This window comes from Petromyzon marinus, chromosome 6 (genome assembly GCF_048934315.1).
Source record: "Petromyzon marinus isolate PM22_M1 ecotype Great Lakes invasive population chromosome 6, UKy_Petmar_22M1.pri1.0, whole genome shotgun sequence".
Lineage (NCBI taxonomy): Eukaryota > Metazoa > Chordata > Hyperoartia > Petromyzontiformes > Petromyzontidae > Petromyzon > Petromyzon marinus.
The window spans coordinates 11417900-11442662 of NC_133672.1; the positions used below are offsets into that span (position 1 = coordinate 11417900).

Here is a 24763-nt window from a genome sequence, read left to right on the forward strand (position 1 = left end):
AAAATAAATTGCGATATTTGGATATTTATACTGAACCACAAAGGATTTTTCTCCTTAATTTTATCCAATAAATTTGGAATTATTTTCTACATTTAAATCAACACGGCTCAATAAAAAAGAGATCATTATGCCCACCGTTTTGATGAAGAATCAGACTGGCACGCGCCTCTGTCGTCTTGGCGCAGACGGCAGTCAGCTATAAGAGGATTTATACTAAGACACCATTGTTGTGCCATATGACTGCACCCTGTGCAACATGACAGGGAAAGAAAGAGAGATTTACCAAGGCAAGACATGTTAGTTTAATAAAGTGTTTACATGTACTCCTCAGCTGACTATAAATAGTTGGCAATAGGTGCCAGACGGGCGAGCACCCCTCAGTATTAACATGGAACCACCAGCAACCAGCAGTCAATGTGAGTATGGGCTCACATGCATTATTAGTGATATTGCTTTGGATTAAACGTATTCACAGTGTGCAGATGTGAAAAACCGCTAACGTTTTTCAAACTCAAAACGGAGATACAATGTTTAAATATACTGAACCAGATGATGGAATTTAACACAATAATTCCATGTCCTTACACATTAATTATGCTTTGAATATTTTGTTCGAATGAAACTGTTCATTATTTATACTCACATCACCTACTTAACGTGCAATTTACGTTACAGTGTATTACAATGTAAACGTATGCAATGTTCTTATGCTATTCAAATAGATTACGATGAAAACATATTTTATCTTAGTTTTTTTTTTAAAGCTAAGCATGAAAGTTGGGTCACAAAATATGATCAGCAAGGGTCGCGCGTTGTTTTGAGGACACCTTAACAGGCGGGTGTACGAACGCAAGATTGAGGTTTCAGGAATTAAGAACATGCCTGGTTCAGATGCTGAGATACACAGTTCGCAGTTCATAGAAGTCTGCCTGTTGGTACGCTGTTGAACTGAGTATCTCGACATCTGCCCCTGTGCTCTCTCTACAACACCCAAGTGGTGAAGAAGATAACATATATATCATTAAATTACATTCTGAAATGCAATGTTGCTTTACATAGGCCGCTGAATGAGAAATATTCTTAAATCCTCCACACCTCTTTATCCCCCCCCCGCCCCAAAGAAGTATAGGTGGGTACAGCAGTTAGTCGATCGCCAGGTCCCAAGATGTATTGCCAGCGTGGAAGTCGGTCAACATACCTTCTCTAGAGGCACTCGAGAGCTCTCCGAATTGGAGGTCCTTCTTCCAGCAGTCGTGTGAGCAAGCAATTGCATGGCTTCACCTTTCCCTTTCAGATATATATGGCTTTGGTTATTGCGTCCAAGTGATTTAAGGCTGCCTTTATACTGGTATATTTGTACATCTCCAAAAAGTGAGATGCACACAGCCATTTTCATATGTCCATTCATAATATTAAACATTTAGAACAAAATTTCCTTGATGCTGAGATTAATGGTGTACACATAGTAGTTTCGCATGGATATATATTTCAAGTACATACTGCCAAAAATGAAATGGTCTCTTCAAAAATATATCATAATCGTGACATCGCTGGAATGACTCATAACCTGAGTGTGTCTAGAACCATAGTTTAACTGTAAACACTATCAATCAAAATTGTTGAACTATGTATCTGGATGCGTTCTTTATGATGAAGCAACAATGTTCATACTGTAACATGACTACACTCAATTTTAAATACTGTGGTTTAAACCTTTGGTGTTACTCATTTACCTTGATCCCAAATTTGCACTCTCTTAATTTCATGTAATTTACTTTTTTGGTAAACGTTCAAGAAATCTACGATTGATTACTATTTCTCCATTTTATCTATGCCTTTTTTGCTATCCAATTTTTGTTAAACATATTGTCAATTGAATAATGTTGGTAAAAGCGTGCTTTCAAGTCTGGCTCTCCCATCAAATATATTTTTGGAATGTATTCCTGCAACCTCCGTGGAGCTGTTCGATTTTTTTTCCAATTTTTTTTCCAAATGTTTTCATTCAAGGCACGGTTTATGAGGTCTTAATTGATGTCCACTGAGTCAAATGTTTTAAGTCCACAAAGGCAAGGTGCAATGGTAGTCTATGCATTCGTCTTTTTCTAAATCTGATAGTACTGTACCGTACGTATTCGAAAAATGTAAAAGTGCGCATGGAGCGATGTACGCTCAGAATTACAGATAGAACACATGCATCAGATAACATACGTGAGTTAGATACATCATATTGACTGTTAAGAAAAATTAAGTGAGGTTGAGGAGAACACATTGCTGTAAGGCATGGCTGTTGGTTGAGATGAATGATGAGAGTGGCAGCCAAAGGAGGAACAAGCCCCGGAGAATGACCGCTGTCGCGATGGGAGCGATGAGATTGTTCTTGTGTAGGAAGTTGGATGGATTTTTGCACCGAGAGACCATGTGGGATTGACAATTCTATCCACCAGCAGTGGAGAGATCATGGTTGGTATTCTTGGTTCTTTCGGTAAAGTCACGTAGAAGGGAAATAATAAAACATTTAAACATAATAAAATAAAAATTATCACGTTTCGGCCACAACGCAGGACGCTGTCTTTCCGACAGCTGTTCTTCACCTGAGGAGGCGGCTTGCGTTGTGGCCGAAACGTCGTGAGAATGTTATTTTGTTTTATTGTAATTATTTTATTATTTCCATTCTACGTGACTTTACCGAAGGAACTAAGAATATGAATCCCTGCAGTCACGAAGCTTTACATCTAAATCATGGTTGATGAGGATGAGTTTACGCGTATTCCTTTACTCGTTTTCCAGCACAGCTGTCATTGGGAATTGGAGCATTTTAAATGCAGTTCTCAACAAAACACGTAAATTGTCAGCTTGAAATCAAAAGTTCGAAATGCTTAAATGAGTTTAAATTTACTATGTTCTGCAAAAAAATAAAGCATGGGGAAATGTTGAAGTTTAACTACGAATTTTTTGTTTTTATAGAGTAGAAATGCACCTTGCATTGTCTAATTTAATTAATGAGTTTACCAGCTGCTTTTACTTTAGGTCAGTCTTTTATTACCATATGCTGATGAGTACACGACAAGTGATCAGAAAGAACAACAGCCCATGGTCTAGCAGCAACAAGGTTAAGTGCAACTTTGCTTGAATCTGGAAGCTTTATTGGAAACACGTTCCAGCACAGCAAACCACTGTGCTTCCATAAATACTTCCACTTATAAATGAAACAAGAGCATTCACCTGCCCATGTTGTGTTATCCTTAAAGAGAGATGCTAGGTGGTTGACTTTTATTTTTATGATGATGCTCAAAGCTTGCAAACCAGGCAAACAGTTTTATCATGTTACCGATTACATTTCTTTTTTCCTTAGTGTTGAGCATGGTGGAAATCATACCAAATAAGTACATTTGTTGACAAGACAAAGCAATACTTTCTGACTTCAAAATACATTTTCCAAACATTTCTTCTCAGTACATAGTTATTTACTTTGAGGCCAATAATGGCCTAAATTTCACAATATCTTTAGATATTTCAGTAAATGTTGGTGTTACCTGCCCTACTAAAAACCCAAATTCATAAGTATTTTTTACAAAACAATGACATATAATTACACAACAATAAGCGACCCACCACTTGCAGAAATATTTAGTGATATGCACACTGATATTTTATACATTTGAGCAGACCAGAAGTAATATTCAAAGGATACTGGGAAGCAGTCCTCCATTCAAATCAACACTCTGTCCTACATTTAAGCTATGTACTACAATGCAGTGTAGGACATTTTTAAATGTGCAAACATAAACAACATGAAAACACATAAGAAAATTAAACCAGTGGTAGCTTAAGCCATGTAGTAAACTGATATTCAGTAAATAAATATAACTGTGCCAAACTGAATTTTTTTTACTGCTACCAATAGATTTAAAGCATGTATTTGTTCATCTGTTACTGTGCTAGGACATTCGGATTGTCGAGTATAGATCTCCAACACAACCGCAATAAATCTATCTGCTTTAAAAAGCAATAAAAAATATAAGGCATACCACAACTCAAATTCAGCTGCATTATAAAAGTGGAGATATTGTTTTGCATATTAATGTGCAATGTATTACCATGTTAGAGTGTGGTTTCGGACAATTTGTGACCATTAAAAAAACACAAAACACAATGCATCTATATAACTGCATTCAAATATTTTATCAAACAATGTTACACGTTGCTGTAAATGTACCTTCCTAAGACTAAATGTACGTACAAATCGAAAATATAGATTTCCATTCTTCCATTATGTTTTCACCCTTAAGTGTACAACACTATGAACAGCATTTTGTATTTTAAATCATTATGGCCAAGTTTGTTAAATAAGGCTGGAATTTGTTTTTGGATTGTACTGCGTGTTGTTTGGCATGTCCAACGTTTTGCTCCACATGCTGGGAGCGTCTTCAGGAAATGCTTAGAGCAGCTTGGTTTATCCATCAGCAATGCTATATCATAGCTGGATAAATTGAGCTCGCAGTAAGTGGAGTGAAGTCAGATATTATGCTGAATAACATGCCATACAACCTCTAAGTGATTTAAAGCTTTCGTGACTGCAGGGATTCATATTCTTGGTTCTTTCGGTAAAGTCACGTAGAAGAGAAACAATAAAATAATTACCGAAAGAACCAAGAATATATAACCTCTAAGTGCTTTAGAATACTGCAAAAACATACGCAGCAATTTTGCTATATATTTAATTACGTGCACTATCCCATTCTGCAATCCGCACAAAGTAAAAGTTGACCGAGTTCCAGAATGATAATTTGCAATCGATATTGATGTTTCAGAAATGTCTTAAGATTCAAATGTATGCAATAACTAGCACACAGCTCCAGTGCTTTCAGCTCACATATTACACTGCAGATACAAAATGTTCAAGGCAAGCGCAAAACAAAATGTAGTTGATTAAAAAATATATAAACTTCCAGCAAGCCTTCCTTTTTTCTGTCGTACAAACTGACTGAGGTCCAACAATAAACTTATTTTGCAAGTCTGAGAGTGAGAATGATAATGCAAAACAGAATTTAAGATACAAAACACTAAATACATCTTGTGTAAAAGATGCATGGCACTACATATATGAAGGCGCAATTAAAGTGAGTGTGCAGCATTTCACGCAGTCGCCATGGTTTGGTGTTCAGGTTCTTGATCAGAGGTCATCTAGCATCCCTACAAAGGGGAAAAAAAAGTATTCTCGTCTTATCACACCTCACAAGAGAATGCAACCTCTCTTAAAACAGTAAACATTTCATCTTGCAAAGTATAAAATGAAAGACATTTACAGTTGTTCGTTAATGTACAAATATGTCAGTGGTTGCCAAGTTCATGAGGAATGGGGCTGTGCGTATCACAAGTTTACAGCTCTCCACAAATATAGTTAAATACTATAGCATGGGCAAGTCAAGCTATGGGATGATGGCTTACTTCCCACAAAGTGGTACTCAATTAATTGACTCTAAAAGTAATAATGGCTGAGTGGACCCCTGAATGGGATTTGATCTCATCATCCTCCATGATATGCAAGCCTTGTGCACTAATCACTGTGCTGCTTGCTATACTTTCTCCATCAATAATATACCAGCAGAAATGGTAGGTGAAGAAAACAAACAAGTCTTTTACAGGGAAATTAACGACTACCATTATGCATTTAAAAATAAAAAATAAATTTGTAAGCGACTTGAAAAAAATTATGTTCAGAATGTGCAATTAGAAAATATACGTTTAACAACAAATAGCTTACCTGGGACTAAAATCAGTTATTTAATCGAGAACCACAAGATTATTTTGTTTCATTAAAAGTGTAACAATCACTCTGTTAAGCAAACAGAAGATGTGCTTAAATATGCAACGTTAAAAGATAAATGTGCACAATAACCTTTCTGGCCCTGTGAGCTTTACTTCCAGCAGGCCCACTGCTTGTCCTTGTCAGTGAGCGGCACGTAGATGACGCCCATTAGAGGGCAGTGTCGTACGGTACCGTCCTCAAGCTTGTCGTATTGTTCCATCGTCTGGTTTCCCCCTGCTGGCCCCACGGGCAAAATGAGCCGGCCGCCAGGCTTCAGCTGGTCTATCAACTGGGACACATGGCACGTTGCAACAAAAATAGAAAATAAGATCACATTACTGGAAGAGAAAAAAAACCAACAGCAAATTCAAACACCCAATGGGACTTTTTTTTTTAATAATAGCAATGAAAGCAATCTTGTCATGGAATGCTAAGCTCACACCCAAGATTCTGCTAATGCTGTCCTGGTACTCTTGAAACATACAATACAGAGCTGGGACAATCCGTCTAATTCATTGACCAAAAATTGCAATTGACTCCACTTTTTTGGTCCATTACTCGGGCCCTTTTAAAAATAATGGCTGTCCCCAGATTCTGCCACCCAAAACCCCCCACAAGCCATGCCCAGTAAGACATGGCAGATGATGCTAATAATATCAACGAGCCTTTTGCCCATCCAAGGACGGGTGTATTGCAGTAAATCTGAAAACTTACAAGCGAAAATCAGACCGCGACGTGATATTCTTTGCATTAATGCGTGTGCAATTTGTAAGGGCGCGGTGACACAGACCTATTTCATTTAAAGGTTATAATCTCTTGTTTATCACGACGTCCTTTTTACTTCTATGTCTCAACAACAGCGTTACAGAGATCACGTGCCGTGAGGCTTCTGCCTTTGTAGTGATGGTTGTAAGTTGACGCCGAGGAGGGGGGAGGAGGCGCCTCGCCCCCCCATGCGGAGTGACGTCACCCGCTAATTATTATTAATGGGAGGGTGTCCATTTGGAGGACGTCAGCTGTTAATGATTATTGAGGGAGGCTGTTCGATATGGAGTGACGTCACTTGCGTATGATTATTAGTGAGGGGGGGGGGGAGTACTCCATATTGAGTGACTTCACCCGCTCATGATTATTAATGAGGGGTGGGGGGATGTCCATTTGGAAGATGTCACCTGCTCATGAATATTAATGAGGGGGGCTGGTCGTGGTGGCGTGACGTCACAAACGTAAAGGACAGACATTCCGGGGTGATTATAGTAGGTACAAGCCTCCCTTATCATCCCCAATCCAGCAGAATAGGTGAGAATGTTTTTTCAAAGTATTTTTGTATTAACAGTTTAGTCAAGTGATCAAACTGATAATAGGGAGAGTAATAACCCAGCTCTAATGCAATGGCCACACAAGCAGTCCGGCCAATGGATTATTCGTGCAAATAAACGGTGTGCATTGAGGCAATCACGGCTTGTTTACCGCCTGTGGAACTGTAGGTGCAGCAGCTCCCACATGGATGGCATCATAGGGAGCACCTTCTGTGTGCCCCTGCCTGCCATCACCAACTGCAAAGTAACCAACACAACTTAAAGTATGCAATAAATAGCAACTGCAATATGAGCTCTAAAGGACACGAAATTTTAACTGTTATTTGATTTAAGCTAACTTCGTACAACTAAGCATATGTAAGTGTACATAAACACTAGGGTAACGCAGGAAATAAGTTTTACTTTCAGTACATATGGTAATGTCACTGTAAAACCAATGCGTATATATAGTAAGGTCACCGCATATTCATATAGTATTTGCATATAGTAATGTCACTGTCAAACCAGTGCAGGCAATGAAAACCCACCTACAAGTGTCACTTGTCCCGAAGAGAGAAGAGACATGTCATCCTTGTTTACGTTTTTGATGGCTTCATCCACCAGCTCCTGGATGTGATCAATCCCAAAGACCTTTCCTGAAGACCCCACCTACTCAAACAAATGCACATTCCCCACAAATCGTCATGTTTTTGTTGTAAAATATATGCCAAATATTAAGTGACACTACGTATGTATGTTGAACTTCTTTCGCACTGTATGAAGCCAGCCGTGCTAATCGGAGGTGTAGGCGAAGGACAATACACAAAAAGCAGTTCTAAAGTAAGCGTACTTTTAAAATATATTGATATATTATGGTTAACCTAAATACACTCACCACATTTTTCAATAACACTGCTCTAGAAACAAACTTATCTTCGACTTGTGTTTCAATCAGTGACCCTTCTTCAGTAAAGAGAGGGCAGAAAAGAACTGACTTGTGGGAGGAGACTGCAATTTACACAGTAGGGCCCTGAATAATTTTAAGACATTTTACAAATTAACAGTATTTAATAGACCATACAAAAGTTTTCCATTCGAAAATACTGAGCATTAAATTCATCAAAACTTTAAATTATAATTCATAGGTACGGCAATGTTTGCATAGTCGGCACGTAAACGATTAATCAATTGCAATACATTCTCATACAACAAATGCGTCAAACTGTGCAAGAAGGTATCATTTAAAAGACAGAAAACATGCAAATGACATGCATGTTTCCTTTAGACTAGTAAAGCAAAAGAAAACGGTGTCTAAGGTAGAATTTATATTGTTGTTTCACTAATAATACAAAAAAAACACCTCTGTTAATCTCAGCTGTATTGCTGAGCATGTGCACATACCATTCTTGCAATGCAGGCAGTGAGATAGCCACTCCCAGAACCAACATCCAGGACTGAAGCCCCTTCAAACAAATGGTCTTGTAATATCTCCAGGGCATAGGCGTGCTGCAGACACGCACACCAAAATAACATCAGTGCATGTGCCAAATTAATTATGGCGGAGCTTCTTTTAACTCCACTCGTGTTTTGATTTATTAAATGTGTAACCGTAGTGTTTGTAAACCTATATTACCAGCTGGTATGTGGAATACTTACCATGTGAGGTGCACTTATAGTTGCCTGATAACCTAAATAAAGAAAACTAGTGTTAGAGTCATTCAATCTCTAAAGCCATAAAAACATGTTAGGCGTTTTAAAAATGTCCATTAGAATATTAACCACCACCAGCTTACCAATGGACTGCGGCGAGTCCATGTAGGCATTGTGCTTGGCGTATTTTCCTCTGTCCGTGGCAATCATTGCCTGGTAAACGCGGTCGGATTTAACGATGCCATTGCCTGCAAGACAAATCACCCACTCGATTAAGGTGCGTGGGCCTATAGTTGTCCCCCATACAGCGTTGTCCATACCCAGAGTCCTCACATTGCACTGTGAACGAACGCACGTCTCACCAAGTACTACCACGGTCCGTGCATTGCATTCCTGATGAAAAACATTCAGGGGACACAACCCTGTCACAGGAGTTCACATTAAAGATATGTTCTCATTCTATTGCCTCAACCCCCCCCCACCTCCCTTCTACGTACATAACACGTACTCCATTTATCGCAATGATATCACTTTGCAGAGGTAACCGGCAATGTCAACACATGTCCTGTAAATCCTCGCTTTTCAATCCACTGCTGGCTTCGGGACTCCCCACGCCGTGCAGGTCGTGGGGGGTTACTTGACCAGACGTAACCACGCTCGCTGGTCATTGCGGGTTGGTGAAGGGGGGTGTAGAAGTAGTGTACAACAATAGATGTTGCTGCACTGCCCTCTGCTGCCCATCACGTGGCCACACAACGCACCAGTTCAAATTCAGTATTCATTGGCAATGCACAAACGCTGAAGATTATACCGTATTTAAAGAAATTGGAACAGCATTGTACTGCAATAAGGCACGTTGTATGGTAATTAAACAATAGTTAGCGGCTGTTTTCCGTTGGGCATGCTTCAAGAATGTTCAATAAATTTGCCGATACAGATTCAGGACGGCGACGCCCAACAGCCTCATCACCGAGACGACAGCAGCCACATTTGCAAAATCCCAAATCCTTGTGTTTAACCACTCGTGAACATCGTGTACCCCAGCCCGAAACGGAAGGATACATGTGCATCAAATCCCCACAACATTTGCACGCTCAAAAACGCAGCCTTCTGCAGAGACACTCCCCCCCCCCCCGGCTCGGAGGCTAGGCCCCAGCGGTCTCGGATAGAAAGCCGGCCGAGAGAAGACGCGCTCAGCCCCGGCCAAGGGTGCCGCGACGAAGGGGGGGTCGGGCTCGAGGTGGAAGCCGCCATCCGCCCCCCCACCCCGCACCCTTTTTTTTAAGGTTGATCTATGAGGCACGGTGGCTCCGTCCTCCCGTCACCGCGCCTTCTCCTGCGGGGACACGGGGACGAGCGACGGCGTGAGGTGCGGGCGGGCGGGCGGGCGGGCGGTCGCTCACTTCGCAGGTTTTTGACCAACTCGGCGTGGCTGCTGCCTCCGCACTTCCACGCCATGACGGTCACGTGACGCGGGGTGCCTGCGAGCTGCGTCACGGTTTGCTGACTCTCGACACCACCACCACCGGGCATCATCAACATCATCATCACGCTCACTTAACGTCATCGTCGTCGTCATACCACACACAACGTCATGCCACCAATATCACGGTGGCTCAATAGCAGTATAGCAATATCATCATCATACCGCATACGTCATACCACCAATATTTTAGTGGCTCAGTAATATTACACCAACATGATCATGCCACGAACAATGAACCACCATAATCGCACTGGCTCAATAGCATCACACCAACGTCAGCATACCACCAATATCATACCACCACTATTACAGTGGCTCAGTAACATTTTACCAACATCATCATACTACAAACAATAAACCACCACAATCTGGCTCATTAGCATCATAGCATGCCACAAACGTCATACCACCAATTCATAATGGCTCAATATCAGTACAACTATATATGTCATACCGCATTCGTCATACCACCAATATTACAGTGGTTCGGAAAAATTATACCAACATCATCACACCACAAACAATAAACTACCATAATCGCACTGGCTCAAAGGCATCATGCAAACGTTAGCATACCACAAACACCAAACCACCAATATCGCAACGGCTCAATATCAGTAAGCCAATATCATCATACAGCATTTGTTATGCCACCAATATTACATTGGCTCAGTAACATACCAACATCATCATACCACAAACAATAAACTACCAAATCGCACTGGCTCAATGGCATAATTCCAGCGTTAACGTACCACCAATATCACAATGGCTCAATATCGGTATACCAATATCATATCGCATGTCATACCACCAATATTAAAGTGGTTCAGTAACATTAGGCCAACATCATCATTACACAATCAATAAACCACCATAATCACACTGGCTCAACAGCATCATAGCAACATTAGCATACCACAAACGCCAAACCACCAATATCGCAACGGCTCAATGTCAGTAGACCAATATCATCCGCATGCCGCATAGTCATACCACCAATATTACAGCGGCTACGTAACATTATACAGAACCAACATCATTCCACAAACAATACACAACCATAACCGCACTGGCTCAAGAGCATCATATCAACATTATCATACCACAAACGTCATAAAACCTATGTTACAATTGCTCAATATTACACCAATATCATACCATAAACGTCACACCACCGATGCCACAATGGCTCAATATCATTATACCAACATCATCACACCAATATCATACTGAACTCAACGTCGTCATACCGTCACCATACCCAACATTGCCATACCAATATACTGGCTCAACGTCATCATACCATCAACATGAGCACGTAGTACAATCATGCCAACATCATCAGTTTAACTCAAGACGTGAACATCTAACGACCCCATCCATAACCCAACATCAAATGAATCCACCATCTCACTAACTCTAATAATAATGCAGCACATCAGTCCATGCAAGGCATGATTCATCAGACCACAACATTTGTAACATCTTACATACGTTCATCAGTTTATCTGCCTGTGTATTGCAAGCAATGCAAAGCAAACAAAACTGTTTCCAACCAATGCCCAAACATTGTGTTTAGTTTATTGTCCTTCCCCTGCACCTCCGATTAGTACAGTTGACCACGTACGGTGCGAAAGAAGTTCAACATACGTACAGACATTCCAGTGCACATCCACACTGGATTCGCACGCACACCATCATCAGCCATGGTCAATCAACTGCGCGACATAAGCCACTTCATTTTTAACCTTAGTGGAGGCTTCTCAGATTCACTGTTCGAATTTACAATGTAAGTACCTAAAACCAGTGCCCTTGCTATGAAGCATTGTGCTGTTTCTGCGTGCATAAGCAAGTCCCATCCCGTCTGTGTAGAAGCAGAATAATACTCGGAAGTACGTCAGCTCAGATGACTGGAGGGGGCACCCGGTGTAAACTCGCCACTCAGTGTGCATCTTGCCAGTTTCAGCAACATTTTGACACTTTGGGTCCATCACGTGTTCAACTTGTGGCTGGCCTTTGTTGAGCCGCACACCGTTAACGATCCTTAAGAGAACGCATTTATTCCGAGATGGATGAGGAAATTAATCTTTTGAAAGAAGAAGAAGACGACGAAAAGGTAACACGATAAGGCGAACGTTGTTGGACTTTTGGTTACATTTTAATAGAATGTTGCCTTTTAAAGGGATACCGTATGCTGAGGGTAGTGTTGGTAACGATGTTAAGCTGGATTTCTGTACAACTGACAATACTTTTTCCTCAATTGCAGTTTTACATTGCAGTATTTCCATCAAATAGCTAAACAAATCAACCAACCTGTGTTATCTAAAATAACTTACAGTATTATTCTTGGTTCTTTCGGTATGTAAAGTTACGTAGAAGGGAAACAATAAAATAATAAAAATATAAAACAAAATTCTCACGACGTTTCGACAGCAACACAAGCAATCATCATCAGGTGTGAAAACCACAGCTGTGGAATTTTATTTTTATTATTTTATTGTTTCCCTTCTACGTGACTTTACCGAAAGAACCAAGAATATGAATCCCTGCAGTCACGAAAGCTTTAAATCAAAATTTTACTTACAGTATTGTTGAGTGTTTTGGCCTATTAACCTTCCTATATTCATGTGAAACGACACGTATTTAAGAAGCAAACACTGGACAGGTTTCGACTCTTATGGTCTTACCAGCAATCAGGTTTACTCAATAAATATTGCTGGTCTACCAGATGGTATTGGCAGGAGCACTCCCTCTCAATATCCTGTCAGCGCAATAAAAATACTTCTGTTGTCTACATGTATAGATTATCTGTTAACATAAGACAAAAAAGACACGATGAAAATCATATTGTTATTTACCATTACTTTGGGATGATATAATTTTATTGTAGGGGACACGCATATAATTGGACTTCAAATGGCTATTCTTTGGCTAGACTGCATGCAGTTGTGTACACCCTTAAATAATTGTTTCTGACAAACACTGCTGTGCGCTACCGCTTTCCGAATGCGTAATGTCCTAACAGAGCTATTGAAACATACTTGAGTGTCAATTCCGTTAGGCTAGCTTAAAGGGTGACAGGTGATTGATTAACTCCTTGCATTAATACGAATCAGTGAGGTTCAGCAAGTTGCCCAGTATGTATAAGAATAATGGCTTCATACCTGTGGTCATTGCGTTATCGCATCCTCCGGATTATAAGACCCCTCTGGAAAGGACGACGCATCCCAAAACTTGTAACCGACGTCAATATAAATTATTCAAAGCTGGTCTCACACAAACTCCACCTATCGGCTTATAAGACGCATCCCAAACTTTTTTCTATTAAAAACAGGAGCGAAATGTGCATCTTATAAACCGTAGAATATGGTAAATGTGTGTAAGAAAACAGAGGTTGACAGTTTAGAGGGTAGCTTAGGTCAGGGCTTTGAGCCGTTTTGTCAAATGCATTTTATAAAGAGACGCGTGAACGGACTTTGTCACATCACGGGACTAGTGTGTGTGTGTAACCGTATGTGTCAGGAGCGAGCCCACGTGTTTGTGCACGTGTAATGTGCCTCGAGTGAGTTCCTTCCTGCCCAGTGTGATGTGTATGTACACTACATCAGTATTGGGGCATACAAAAACGTCCGGACATGTTTCTGACCTGATAAACTAGGGTAAATAAATCAATTTGCCCGATAGCGCAAAGTTGCAGACTGACAACAAGTACAACAACAGACCCACATAGAGACCCATACTCTCACATGGAGACCCATACTCTCACATAGAGACCCATACTCTCACATTGTCACCCATAGTCTCACATTGTCACCCATACTCTCACATTGTGACCCATACCCTCACATTGTGACCCATACTCTCACATTGTGACCCATAGTCTCACATTGTGACCCATACCCTCACATTGTGACCCATAGTCTCACATTGTCACCCATACTCTCACATTATAACCCATACTCTCACATTGTGACCCATACCCTCACATAGAGACCCATAGTCTCACATTGTGATCCATAGTCTCACATTGTGACCCATACTCTCACATTGTGACCCATACCCTCACATTGTGACCCATACTCTCACAATGTGACCCATACTCTCACATTGTGACCCATACCCTCACATAGAGACCCATAGTCTCACATTGTGACCCATACTCTCACATTGTGACCCATACTCTCACATTGTGACCCATAGTCTCACATTGTCACCCATAGTCTCACATTGTGACCCATACCCTCACATTGTGACCCATACTCTCACATTGTGACCCATACTCTCACATTGTGACCCATACTCTCACAATGTGACCCATACTCTCACATTGTGACCCATACTCTCACCTAGAGACCCATACTCTCACATGGAGACCCATACTCTCACATTGTGACCCATACTCTCACATTGTGACCCATACTCTCACATTGTGACCCATACTCTCACATTGTGACCCATACTCTCACCTAGAGACCCATACTCTCACAATGTGACCCATACTCGTACATGGAGACCCATACTCTCACATCGTGATCCATACTCTCACATAGAGACCAATACTCTCACCTAGAGACCCATACTCTCACATGGAGACTCATACTCTCACATTGTGACCCATACTTTCACATAGAGACCCATACTTTCACATGGAGACCCATACTCTCACATTGTGACCCATACTCTCACAATGTGACCCATACTCTCACAATGTGACCCATACTCTCACATTGTGACCCATACTCTCACATTGTGACCCATACTCTCACATGGAGACCCATACTCTCACATTGTGACCCATACACTCACATAGAGACCCATACTCTCACATGGTTTATCCCAGGATGTTTCTGTTGCGCGTCGTCGCTTTAAGATGTTTTCTTGTTCATATTTTGTTTGTTGCGGTTGCACCCGACTCAAGAGCCGCATGGCTCACAGGGCTACACCTAATCAATGAAACTTGAATTGGAGACCAAGACACTCACTATGGAAAGGAAGGAATTGAAGGAAATGGGGGAGGCTTTTGCACAGCAGTGGGAAGCTGCAGGCTGACAACGACGACGGCCACTAGGCGCTCGCTACAAGCAATTGGCCCTCCTGTATCCCGCTAAACGGGAAATGCATCGAGTGTTGTTGATTGTGCTGTCAGGGCCGCTCTGTGAGCATCGACCTGCAGGGTGAGCCCGCGCTGCGCGTGTCTATCACGGACGCCGTGAGCGAGCGAGACCGGGTCCTCTTCACGGTGTGCACCAAGGTAACATCACCCGCGCACGGGAGGCCACGTGTTAAAAACAAAAAGTACCCACGTGTCAAACCGATGTGTCACACGAATGTATAAAACCAATATGTCAAACCAAGGTAAAGGGACGGGATACATCAGACCCACGTGTAACAAACTGTTAGGCCCCAATTGTGCCAAAACCCATCTGTCAAATCCGCATGTATCGCAGCCCCACTAATGCTCGAATGTGTCGAACCAAGGTGTAATCGAAACGCGGGGGCCACGTTAAAACCATGTGTCATATCCAGGTGTCAACGCCATGTGTCAAACCTATTTGTCAAACTAATATGTTAAATAAAAATGTCAAACCAATGTGTTAAACCAAGAGTCGCATGCAGCTCTTTGGCTTCCCCTTTGTGGCTCTTTGGCTGCCCTCCTATGGGACAGCCGTTTAAAAAAACACATAAACGTTAAACGTAATTTAATGTAAAGAGAATTGTTCAAATATGGCAGATATGGAATATCTTGGTGACCACAATATGTAGTCAAACTATATTGTTAAAGAATAACTAAGGCGGAAAAATATCTAATAGACGCAGTTTATTCCATCACCTATTTAGTTTATTTAAGTCAGATTTCGTTTGTCAGATTTCGTTTGTCGTCTGCTGTCTACCTGCTGTTTTTCTGTATGTGTACAAGTAGCTCTGTGTGTGATGCAGCTCTTAAACTGTTTTGGTAAAACACAAAAACGAAAATGGCCCGTGTTAGACCAAATATTTCAAACCACCCATGTGTCAAAACCACATTTCACACCAAGATAACCCATGCAGAGTTGCAACGTGTCAAACCCACTTGTCAAACACAGGTTTCAAACTTACTGATAACAATAATAACATCGCCATTGGCAATGCCAAGGCACAGTGCTAGAAGGGATGCTGGGCGGTGGTTGGTTAAGACTAAACACCGAGTGGTAGCCAAAGGAGGGAACACACCTGAGAGGACGTCCACTGCCGAGATGAAGCGATGAAATCAACTCGTGTGCAGGAGCTAGGTGGATTGTTGCGTTGCAAGACCATCGTTTTGAAGTGGTACTCCTCGTGTGTCCGTGGGCCACCTTTACCCAAACGCCAACAATAAATTTACAAATGTTGTCTTGCGCTGAAATAAAGTGTTGGCAACTAAATGGTTCTGGTGACCCTAAGACAAGCACAATTCTCCTTCTATTGTGCCATCAATACTGTGCCGTATTCAGCGTATATCAAATATTACGCTTGTTTTCTGTTCTGCTATGGGGTTATTAGAGTTGCGTCTGGGTTCAAAATTACTTAACAATGTTTTCACAATTTTTTACAATAGAAATGTATGACCTTGCCAATTAAAATTGCATAGCAATGTACAATAAAGGCACAAATGTGAGTTATTTTTTTATCGAGTGATGGCTTTTTAAATTGTATTATTAAAATCTTACAGAAGAACTGTTCCCGTAATCTCCCTCTGGTTGGCAGGTGCAACTAGCATGTACGTGGGTACATAGACCCATTTTCAAAGGTAACTATAGGCCCATATTCTGAAGAGCATCTATATATTGTATTTAAATTGCATGATTATACACCTGGTTCTGATGTAAATGTATCTGCTCTGTGGCTCTATGTTACACAAAACTGAAAATGCACAAACAAACATGGCAGGTTTATTTGTCTAATATCTTGGCAGCTGATATCATCTTGGCTCGAGTTGTCTTGCAAGAGTGGTTTTGTAGCTCTTGATTAGCTTAAACATAGCTTTGATTTATTTAACTATGACCATCGCATCGTGTCCCTTTCTCATTGTTTACCATGCATGCATAACATACACAAGGCCTCCGTTGGCCCTAAATCTAATGTTTTAAGCAATTGAAGCTCACCTGCCTGGGAAATCCTCAATTACATGCATGGCATGCAGCCTGCTGCTCATTCATTGCATGTTATTTATGTTATAAATTGCTCTAAACAATAATACAGTAGTTCTCCATGCCTTTTAAGCAAATGGAACCTTGTTAGCATAGTTGATACTTTGCTAACTTGAATTTTGACTGCTGCTTTGGTCTTTAAATGCCTCACATACTTCATGTATATCACAAAGGCTTCAATGTTTGTGATATGGCTTTGCACACTTCCATTTTGATTACTACCGAGCGGTTTGTAAATATTTCAACACATTTTCAGTAAATTAAATATATTCCTGTACTGCCATGGTTAGCACACTTAACTTTGAAATCCGGAGGGCACCGGTTCGATCTCCCAATCTCCCCACCTCTGACCACCAAGCAAGAAATGTGGGTACACCACAATTAGCCAAGTGTCAGGTCACGTGTGATGGTGTTGTGAAATGTGGGCATCCCCACGTCTTCCAAGAGGTCTGGTCGGTGTGAAAGCGTAGGCCAAATACCCTCTATGTGGGATTTTTATCCCACTGGGATTTTTGCACACAGCGTTGGTGTACGGTACAATTTCAGGAATATTTTGATGTTTTTTTTCCTGGATTTTCTGTTTGCACAGTCACATAATCACTTTAGGATGTTTTCTTGTTCATTTTTTGTTTGTTGCGGTTGCACCCGATCCAAGAGCCGAATGGCTCACAGGGCTATACCAAATAAATGAACTATGGAACTAATGAGCTATGAACTATGTGGGATGCCTTCGAGTCCAGGCTCTTCTGCCAGTAGTGGCGAAAGCAAGCAATTGCAGCGCTGCATCTCTACCTTCATATTATTCCTGTGCGTGCAGACAATTTTGCCAGCCTTCAAGAACAGCAAGGTGTGTGTGTCGCGCCAGCACGAAGACTTTGTGTGGCTGCATGACTCATACGTGGAGAACGGAACCTACGCGGGCTTCATTGTAAGTGCCGGATATGAAAATGCTCATTTGACATTGCATTACTTATTTTTTTGCTTTTTTTTATTCTGCAATCCAACCGCACTTTATAATGTTAACCTAGATGATATATGTATGCGCAATATGTACCATGTGCAATTTGAGTGCTAGCTTCGTAGCTTGTTGTAGTTATCGTTTAAATAATAATTGTTAAATTATGTATGCCCTGTGGTCTGTGTGGCCCTGAGCTTTGCGTGTTCCCTTGCTCTACGTTGCGTGTCCTCTGTGAAGATCCCCCCAGCGCCACTGCGACCCGATTTCTCAGCCTCGCGCGATAAGCTGCATAGGCTGGGTCAGTCCGAGGGAACGATGACAAAGGAAGAATTTTCCAGAATGAAACAAGAAGTGGAAGCGTGAGTTCTGTGTCCTGCAGATGTCATCGTCAGTTTTCAGGAATCTTTTGGTGACAAGTGTTAAAAAATATTACTTGGTGGTAATGCATATTTCACGTTTGGGAAATATTTTTTTATGCTCCATGTTGGCATTATTAAAAATGTCATATAATTCTGCTGAAAAATATGAATATTTAAGCTAAGTAAATGAACATATAAGCTGATGTAAAAAAATGTAAGCTGTCATTCCTTTACCACTGGATTGACCATGGCTGATGGTGTAATATTTGAAATTAATCATACAAGTTTACATAAAAATCTGCATGATTAGTGTTGTGCTTTTGGCTTGTAGTGAGTATCTGGTGGTGTTTAAGAAGACTGTGGCCATGCATGAGGGCTTCTTGGTCCGGCTGGCTACACACCCTGTCCTCAGCCAGGACTCCAACCTACAGGTCTTCCTCGAGTACACGCATGAGGTGTGACTCCAGTCTGCGGCTTTGTCTGTCCATCTCATCTATCCATCTCACCGCCTTATTGGCTTTTAGTTATAGAAAATGTCAGTATTGATGTGAGTAGCAGTTAAGGGTGAATCTGTCATAAAGTATTGCTTGGGCTCTAACAAACCGTTTAGCTTAATCTTTTTATTTTTCATTATACATGTTGGGTCAATGGAATCAGCTCATGTTGCAGGCGATTGGTGGATTGTTATGGCGCAGAACATCAAGAAATCGTAATGACTTCGGGAGGCCTTCATCTACCAGTGGTTCCACAAAGAGCTGTAAATTATTATTTTAAATATTCTAAACAGAGACTGCTCCCCGCCATGGAAAGATGGATTTGAACCACTGGCTCAGAATTACTCACGGAGTTGAGCACTGACCATCGCTTATTCGACAAACATAGACGCTTTGATGGTTAAAGTTAATGCACGCACATTACTTATGTTGAGCGCTCGGTAGGATAATCCTCAAATCAGATTTGCTTCCACAGAAGAGTTGTGTTGTTATTCTTTTCTGACAGTTGAACGTGCGGGGCAAGAATAAGAAGGAGATGCTGGGAGGATTCTTCCGGAACGTTGTGAAGTCTGCAGACGAGCTGGTCGTCTCCGGAGTTGAGGTGTGGCACGCATCTTATCGAAATTACTTACTAGAAATATTCATCGCCAAAAATGTGTTTTTTTTGCCTATTTTATTCCTTAGTCAACGATGACTACGAGTGGTATAAAAATCATCAAGCATAAAGATGACTATGACGACTCCCAATCAAAGACAAAAGCGCGACTGACTATGGTGAGATTAAATTAAGGAGTCTAAATAAATACGTGCAGTCTAAGATAATTTAGTGACGTTATTAGAAATTGTAGTGCGCTAAGGGAGACTAGAAATGGTACTTGACTATGTGCACATTCAAAAACATTTACTGAGTGAAGTCATTGGCTGACCTAATAATATAGAGGGGGGTGGTCGGTTGGAGGGGGGAATGGCAGTAAGAGTGGACTACATTTAAGGCTTCTTGAATCGACTAGCCTAAGAGACTGATTAAATACAATCCACAGACTAAGACTTAACGAACATTCCATGGGTCGTTATCAAGTAGATTAAAACCATGACTAAAATAAATTAACACTAGTGCAAAAGAAACCCATATATGCCCTTGTCTCTCAGCAACCCCACCCACCCACCATTAGCATAGTGCAACTATTTTAAAAACAGCACTGTACAGAAATAGATTGAACCGTCTGTATTATAAATGCAATGTTCAAAAACTATGCATGTGTAGTGGTTGATTTCACTCGGACAACTTTTGTCTTCCAACACCACTTTATTTACAGTTCTCCACATGTCCTCAATGCTCCACAGTTCCCTTGTTGCCACGGCTCGCTCGCCGCCTTTGTCTCTCCAATCTCCACTTCTCCGTCAGCTCCGATGTCTCTGTGCTCTCTCTACTGCTGGCTGCTTCGTCTCTGCGCTCCGCTCTTCGCTATCTCTGTGCTCTCTCCACTGCTAACTGCTTCGTCTCTGCTCTCCGCTATCACTATGCTCTCTCCACTGCTGTCTGCTTCGTCTCTGCTCTCCGCTATCACTGTTCTCTCTCCACTGCTAACTGCTTCTCTCTTCAGCTGCGCCACGTCTTGCCTCGTCCAACCCCCGACTTCAACTCCCGTTTCTCCTCACGTCTCCCCAATTTATCCCCGCTCTCATTACACCCCAATTAATTAACCCGCAGTCCCAACGACGCTCCGCATGCCCGTGCGCCTGTTACCTCGCCAGACTTCAAGATGCCACCTCAGCCCTGACAGCAACAACAGCCAATCACACTCCAGCCCTGACAACAACACCAGCCAATCACAGCCGTCCTTGGCTCCCCAGCTTAATTGGCCCAATCGTTACCTCATCGTCCCAATATGACCCCCTACTGTCCTGCTCCCGCGCAATCTCACCAATTACCCCCATGCGCCTATTTATTCCACTACACATGTATATTGTTGTTGGGGGAATGGTGGCGCAGTAGTTATTCTACTGTGCTATGTATGGCCCTGGTGAGCCGAGTTTGATTTCTGACCATGATTGGCATCAGTGGCAAGCGTTATCTGAAATGGTCCTGGGCCTCCCCTTTAGCAACCGCGCTGACCAGCATGGCGAAGTATAGTCAAACCAACCCCCCTGACCGACACTGCATGGGGAGGATTTCATCAAGCAGTGGATTAACAAAGAGCTGAAAGTTATTCAATACGATTTTTATTCAATAAAATTGTGCATAGCTTACATGCAGTGCATGTATTGTTATAACTAACGAGCAAAAATGCAGTACAGTAAATGTATTTCCGGTATATGTGGAATGAAAACACCGCCTATCAAATCCTAATACACACCAAGCACATGACTTGTAGTTTGAATGCCACACACACTTTGACCCACACTTTTAGTGACCTATCAGGAGGAAGAAAGCAATAACAAAGTGCGGTGGCACCAGTGACGTTGACTGTGATGACCTTTTTATCTTGACCTTTGAGTGGCTTTGGTAATATTCACTAATTATGGCATGGGGGGGCTTGTTGACTCATCAGGGCGATCAAATGCAAATAACACTCCATGTGAATAACGAACTCCCCGTAAGCACGTGCATCGAACAAAATGGTGCTTCAACTGCTCTACCACTGTTTAAAAAAATCAACTATCACTCCCTCGCTTCCCCAGCCCCCTCTCTACCCCCCCCCCCATTATGTTAGTTATCTTTTCCTCCCCATATAAGCTTTCATGTTCCCACTCGCGGTCCCCACTTGGGTGGGGCGGAGAGCCAGAATGTCCCACCTCCTTAATAATCCCTTGCACAGGTTTTTGCTCACAGAGTGTCTGTTCCCTCCTTGTACTGGGCACGTGTTGAGTCGCACTACAACAACAACAACAACAACAAAACGAGTACTTCCCATGCATTTACACGGTGTACATGGTCGTGGAGGGGGGGGGATGTGTAATGAACCCGGTTCAACGCTGTAGGATGCCGGTGAAGTAACCACGCATATGCGTGCAGTGACGTCACACGACAGTTAGCAAAACTTTTTTCTCTCTAAGACTGTATAGTATGACATGTGGCATAAACAAAAAAAACTAAACAAGTACTTATATTCATGTTTGCTACCGGTTTATTTTACAGGATATCGACGAGTTCATGGAGCATGAGAAAGTCTTCTTGGTGGATTATCATTTGCGAATCAAAGATGCCACCACTAAGGCTGACAAAATGACAAAAGCACACAAGAGTATGTGGACAACAACTGAGAATATTGCATTCTTTAAATTCACCCTCGTTTGATTTTACTCCAGTTATTCAGGTTTCATTGTTTTTTTTAATGTATTTATGTTGTAGAAATTATCATGGGAGCATGGCTGGCATTACAAGACACATATCCCGTGCAGTCTACACAGACTTTGGGGCAAGTGCTGTGAGCTGGCACTCATTAAGGCCCTCACGGTGCTAGGTGGGGTGCTTTGGCTTTGGCAAGCACCACACCCAGTGCCAATGTTCTGATATTTGTCGCTGACGTTGGCCGTGAGTAGGACGCCGGATTCTTCGCGCAGTTTTCTAACCACCACACTCGACAAGTCTGCCACATCACAGAACCTGAAGAACTGCATTGTGGTTCAGGAACAAGTGATGGGTTTTACATACTGCACAAGGCTGGGGGCTTTTTGTACATGTTTCTTCGTGTTTATTTAAATTTAAGGTTTTATGGCCTGCACTGATTACTGTATGAAGTTATTGTGTTTTTTCCCTCATAATTTACAACTTTATTACAGCAGAAAGTGTGAGATTGTATTTATTTTAAACTGTGGTACTTTGAGAATAACCAATGGGAAAAGTTACCAAAATGAAAGAATAGTACAGTACTCCAGTTATAGCATCTTAACTTGGAATCTTGCAGCTATGATATTTTCTTAACGTATACTTTGAGGATTTGAGTGTTACAATCGTTTAACATCTTCCCGAGTAGGTGGCACTGCAGGCCTTACTGTTGTTGGGGCACGGAGTAGCATAAAGGAGAATACATTACCCTTGGTACTCTAAAGCTCCACACACTATCCACAAATGTATAAAACAACTATTTAAGTATAGAAAATCGTTAAAACACTGTTCCAACATTGAATGTACCTCCCAGCAATCATTGAGACAACATAAAGGATGTTAAAATTGGTCCTGCACTTAATGTGGAAATATTCCGGCTCTGAGAATTAAATATCGGCTTGACTGTCACATGCAGAGTGGGTAGGAAGGTGCTGCCTTCTACTGTGTGGACCAGAGGTCACTTGAAGAGGCTTTCAACTCTGTGATATCCTCTTTCGTTGGCGGTTCTATAACATGAATGATTACCGTACACTGCTCTGCACCAGATCCGACTGGCTAGTGCGTCTTGTGACGTGATGCTTAAAGCAGAATTGGGATACATTTTGCGAGAAAAAAAAATGACTTCATGAATTGACGTGATGTATTGGTTGTGGTACGTCTGTGTGTAGACATCGCAGAGGACTACCTCCACATCTCAGCCAGCTTCACCAGCCTGGCCACACAGGACTCCAGGAACCTTAGCAAGTAAACGGATTTTCCTGAATAGATTTGATTGCTTTACAAACACAGAGATGACAATTAATGAGTAACAAGTAAGCAATGCAACTGTTTTGTTCATCGTAAAAAGAAAACACTGTGTGTCTTTCAGGTTATACCTTTGTATTGCTGATGTGCTGGAAAAAACAAGGGTAAGACTCTTCATTAGCATGGGAATTTATATTTATAGGAGTTTTATATTTAATAATGCGCAAGCCTATGTCAATAGACTACTGATTGAGGGCCTTTTCACGTTGTGTCGGTCACGAGGGGTTGTTTGGCCAGACGTCACCACACAGGTCAATGCAGGTTGGTGAAGGGGTGCCCAGGACCAGTTCAGATCTAACTCACCACTGGTGTTAACCATGGCCTGGAATGTTGAACTCAGGTTGCCAGGTTCATAGTACAGTACGTGAATCACTGCGCCACTGCTCCACACCTATTTTAGTACCATGTGTATATTCTATTTCCCATTATAGCATTAAATCTGTAGATACATTCATGAGACTAAGCACCCTAACTCACAGTCTATTATGGTTTGTCGCACATCGGCCATTAGCATTCCATTGCTTGTGGTCAGTAAGCCTTGCTAACTTGTTAGGTTGTGCCATATCCTATCCATAACATGCGAACACGCCATTTTAATGCATCTCCTACGCACAACGCTTTTCTGTTAAAAAGTATTAGCAACTGCAAAGGGATGTACATCACAGTGCACTTGAATGCACGGCGTGGACAATTTTACACAGCCGCTTTAAATCCTCATGATGCTCAACTATTTCACACAAGCTTATTAAAGGTACCGTTTTTTTATGCTTGGCAAATAAAATGACAGTGCATAGTGTATCGTAATGCTATTGTTTACATTAATTCTCTTCATATAAAACACATTTAAAAAAATTATGCCATAGTATTAAAAAATCACATTTTTTTATAACAGGATTTTGTTTGGAAA

General features: G+C 41.6%; 2 protein-coding genes across 4 annotated transcripts in view; one reads left to right on the forward strand and one right to left on the reverse strand.

Annotated features, from left to right (window-relative positions):
- Positions 1 to 353: 353 nt before the first annotated feature.
- Positions 354 to 24763, forward strand: part of LOC116939512 (sorting nexin-6-like) — a 35544-nt gene continuing 11134 nt past the window's right edge. For 2 of the 3 annotated variants that reach the window (XM_076065048.1, XM_032947979.2), the window contains exons 1-10: positions 354 to 416; positions 10044 to 10126; positions 15393 to 15497; positions 18230 to 18340; positions 18608 to 18729; positions 19061 to 19184; positions 19729 to 19824; positions 22363 to 22468; positions 23721 to 23796; positions 23921 to 23960. In XM_076065048.1, coding sequence (XP_075921163.1) covers positions 10052 to 10126; positions 15393 to 15497; positions 18230 to 18340; positions 18608 to 18729; positions 19061 to 19184; positions 19729 to 19824; positions 22363 to 22468; positions 23721 to 23796; positions 23921 to 23960 — 855 coding nt within the window. In that variant the 5' untranslated portion in view covers positions 354 to 416; positions 10044 to 10051. Of the gene's footprint in view, positions 417 to 10043; positions 10127 to 12071; positions 12363 to 15392; positions 15498 to 18229; positions 18341 to 18607; positions 18730 to 19060; positions 19185 to 19728; positions 19825 to 22362; positions 22469 to 23720; positions 23797 to 23920; positions 23961 to 24763 lie in introns of those variants that run through there. The other variant, XM_076065049.1, reaches the window with a different exon arrangement.
- On the reverse strand, positions 3017 to 10317 carry LOC116939513 (protein-L-isoaspartate(D-aspartate) O-methyltransferase-like). Its single transcript, XM_032947982.2, has 8 exons — positions 10161 to 10317; positions 8901 to 9005; positions 8764 to 8795; positions 8509 to 8613; positions 7656 to 7776; positions 7280 to 7365; positions 5900 to 6098; positions 3017 to 5193 (listed from the first exon to the last, which is right to left on the reverse strand). Exons 1-7 carry the CDS (start codon positions 10303 to 10305, stop codon positions 5919 to 5921), a joined length of 774 nt encoding a protein of 257 aa, XP_032803873.1. The 5' UTR covers positions 10306 to 10317; the 3' UTR covers positions 3017 to 5193; positions 5900 to 5918.

Bases quoted from the DNA above. Each gene is read 5' to 3' on its own strand.
- LOC116939513 (XM_032947982.2), bottom strand. From the start codon at position 10,305: ATGATGATGTTGATGATGCCCGGTGGTGGTGGTGTCGAGAGTCAGCAA. The intron at 8,796-8,900 runs GTAAGCTGGTGG...TTCTTTATTTAG, and splicing joins GGACTCGCCGCAGTCCATTG to GTTATCAGGCAACTATAAGT. The intron at 8,614-8,763 runs GTAAGTATTCCA...GCGTGTCTGCAG, and splicing joins CTATAAGTGCACCTCACATG to CACGCCTATGCCCTGGAGAT.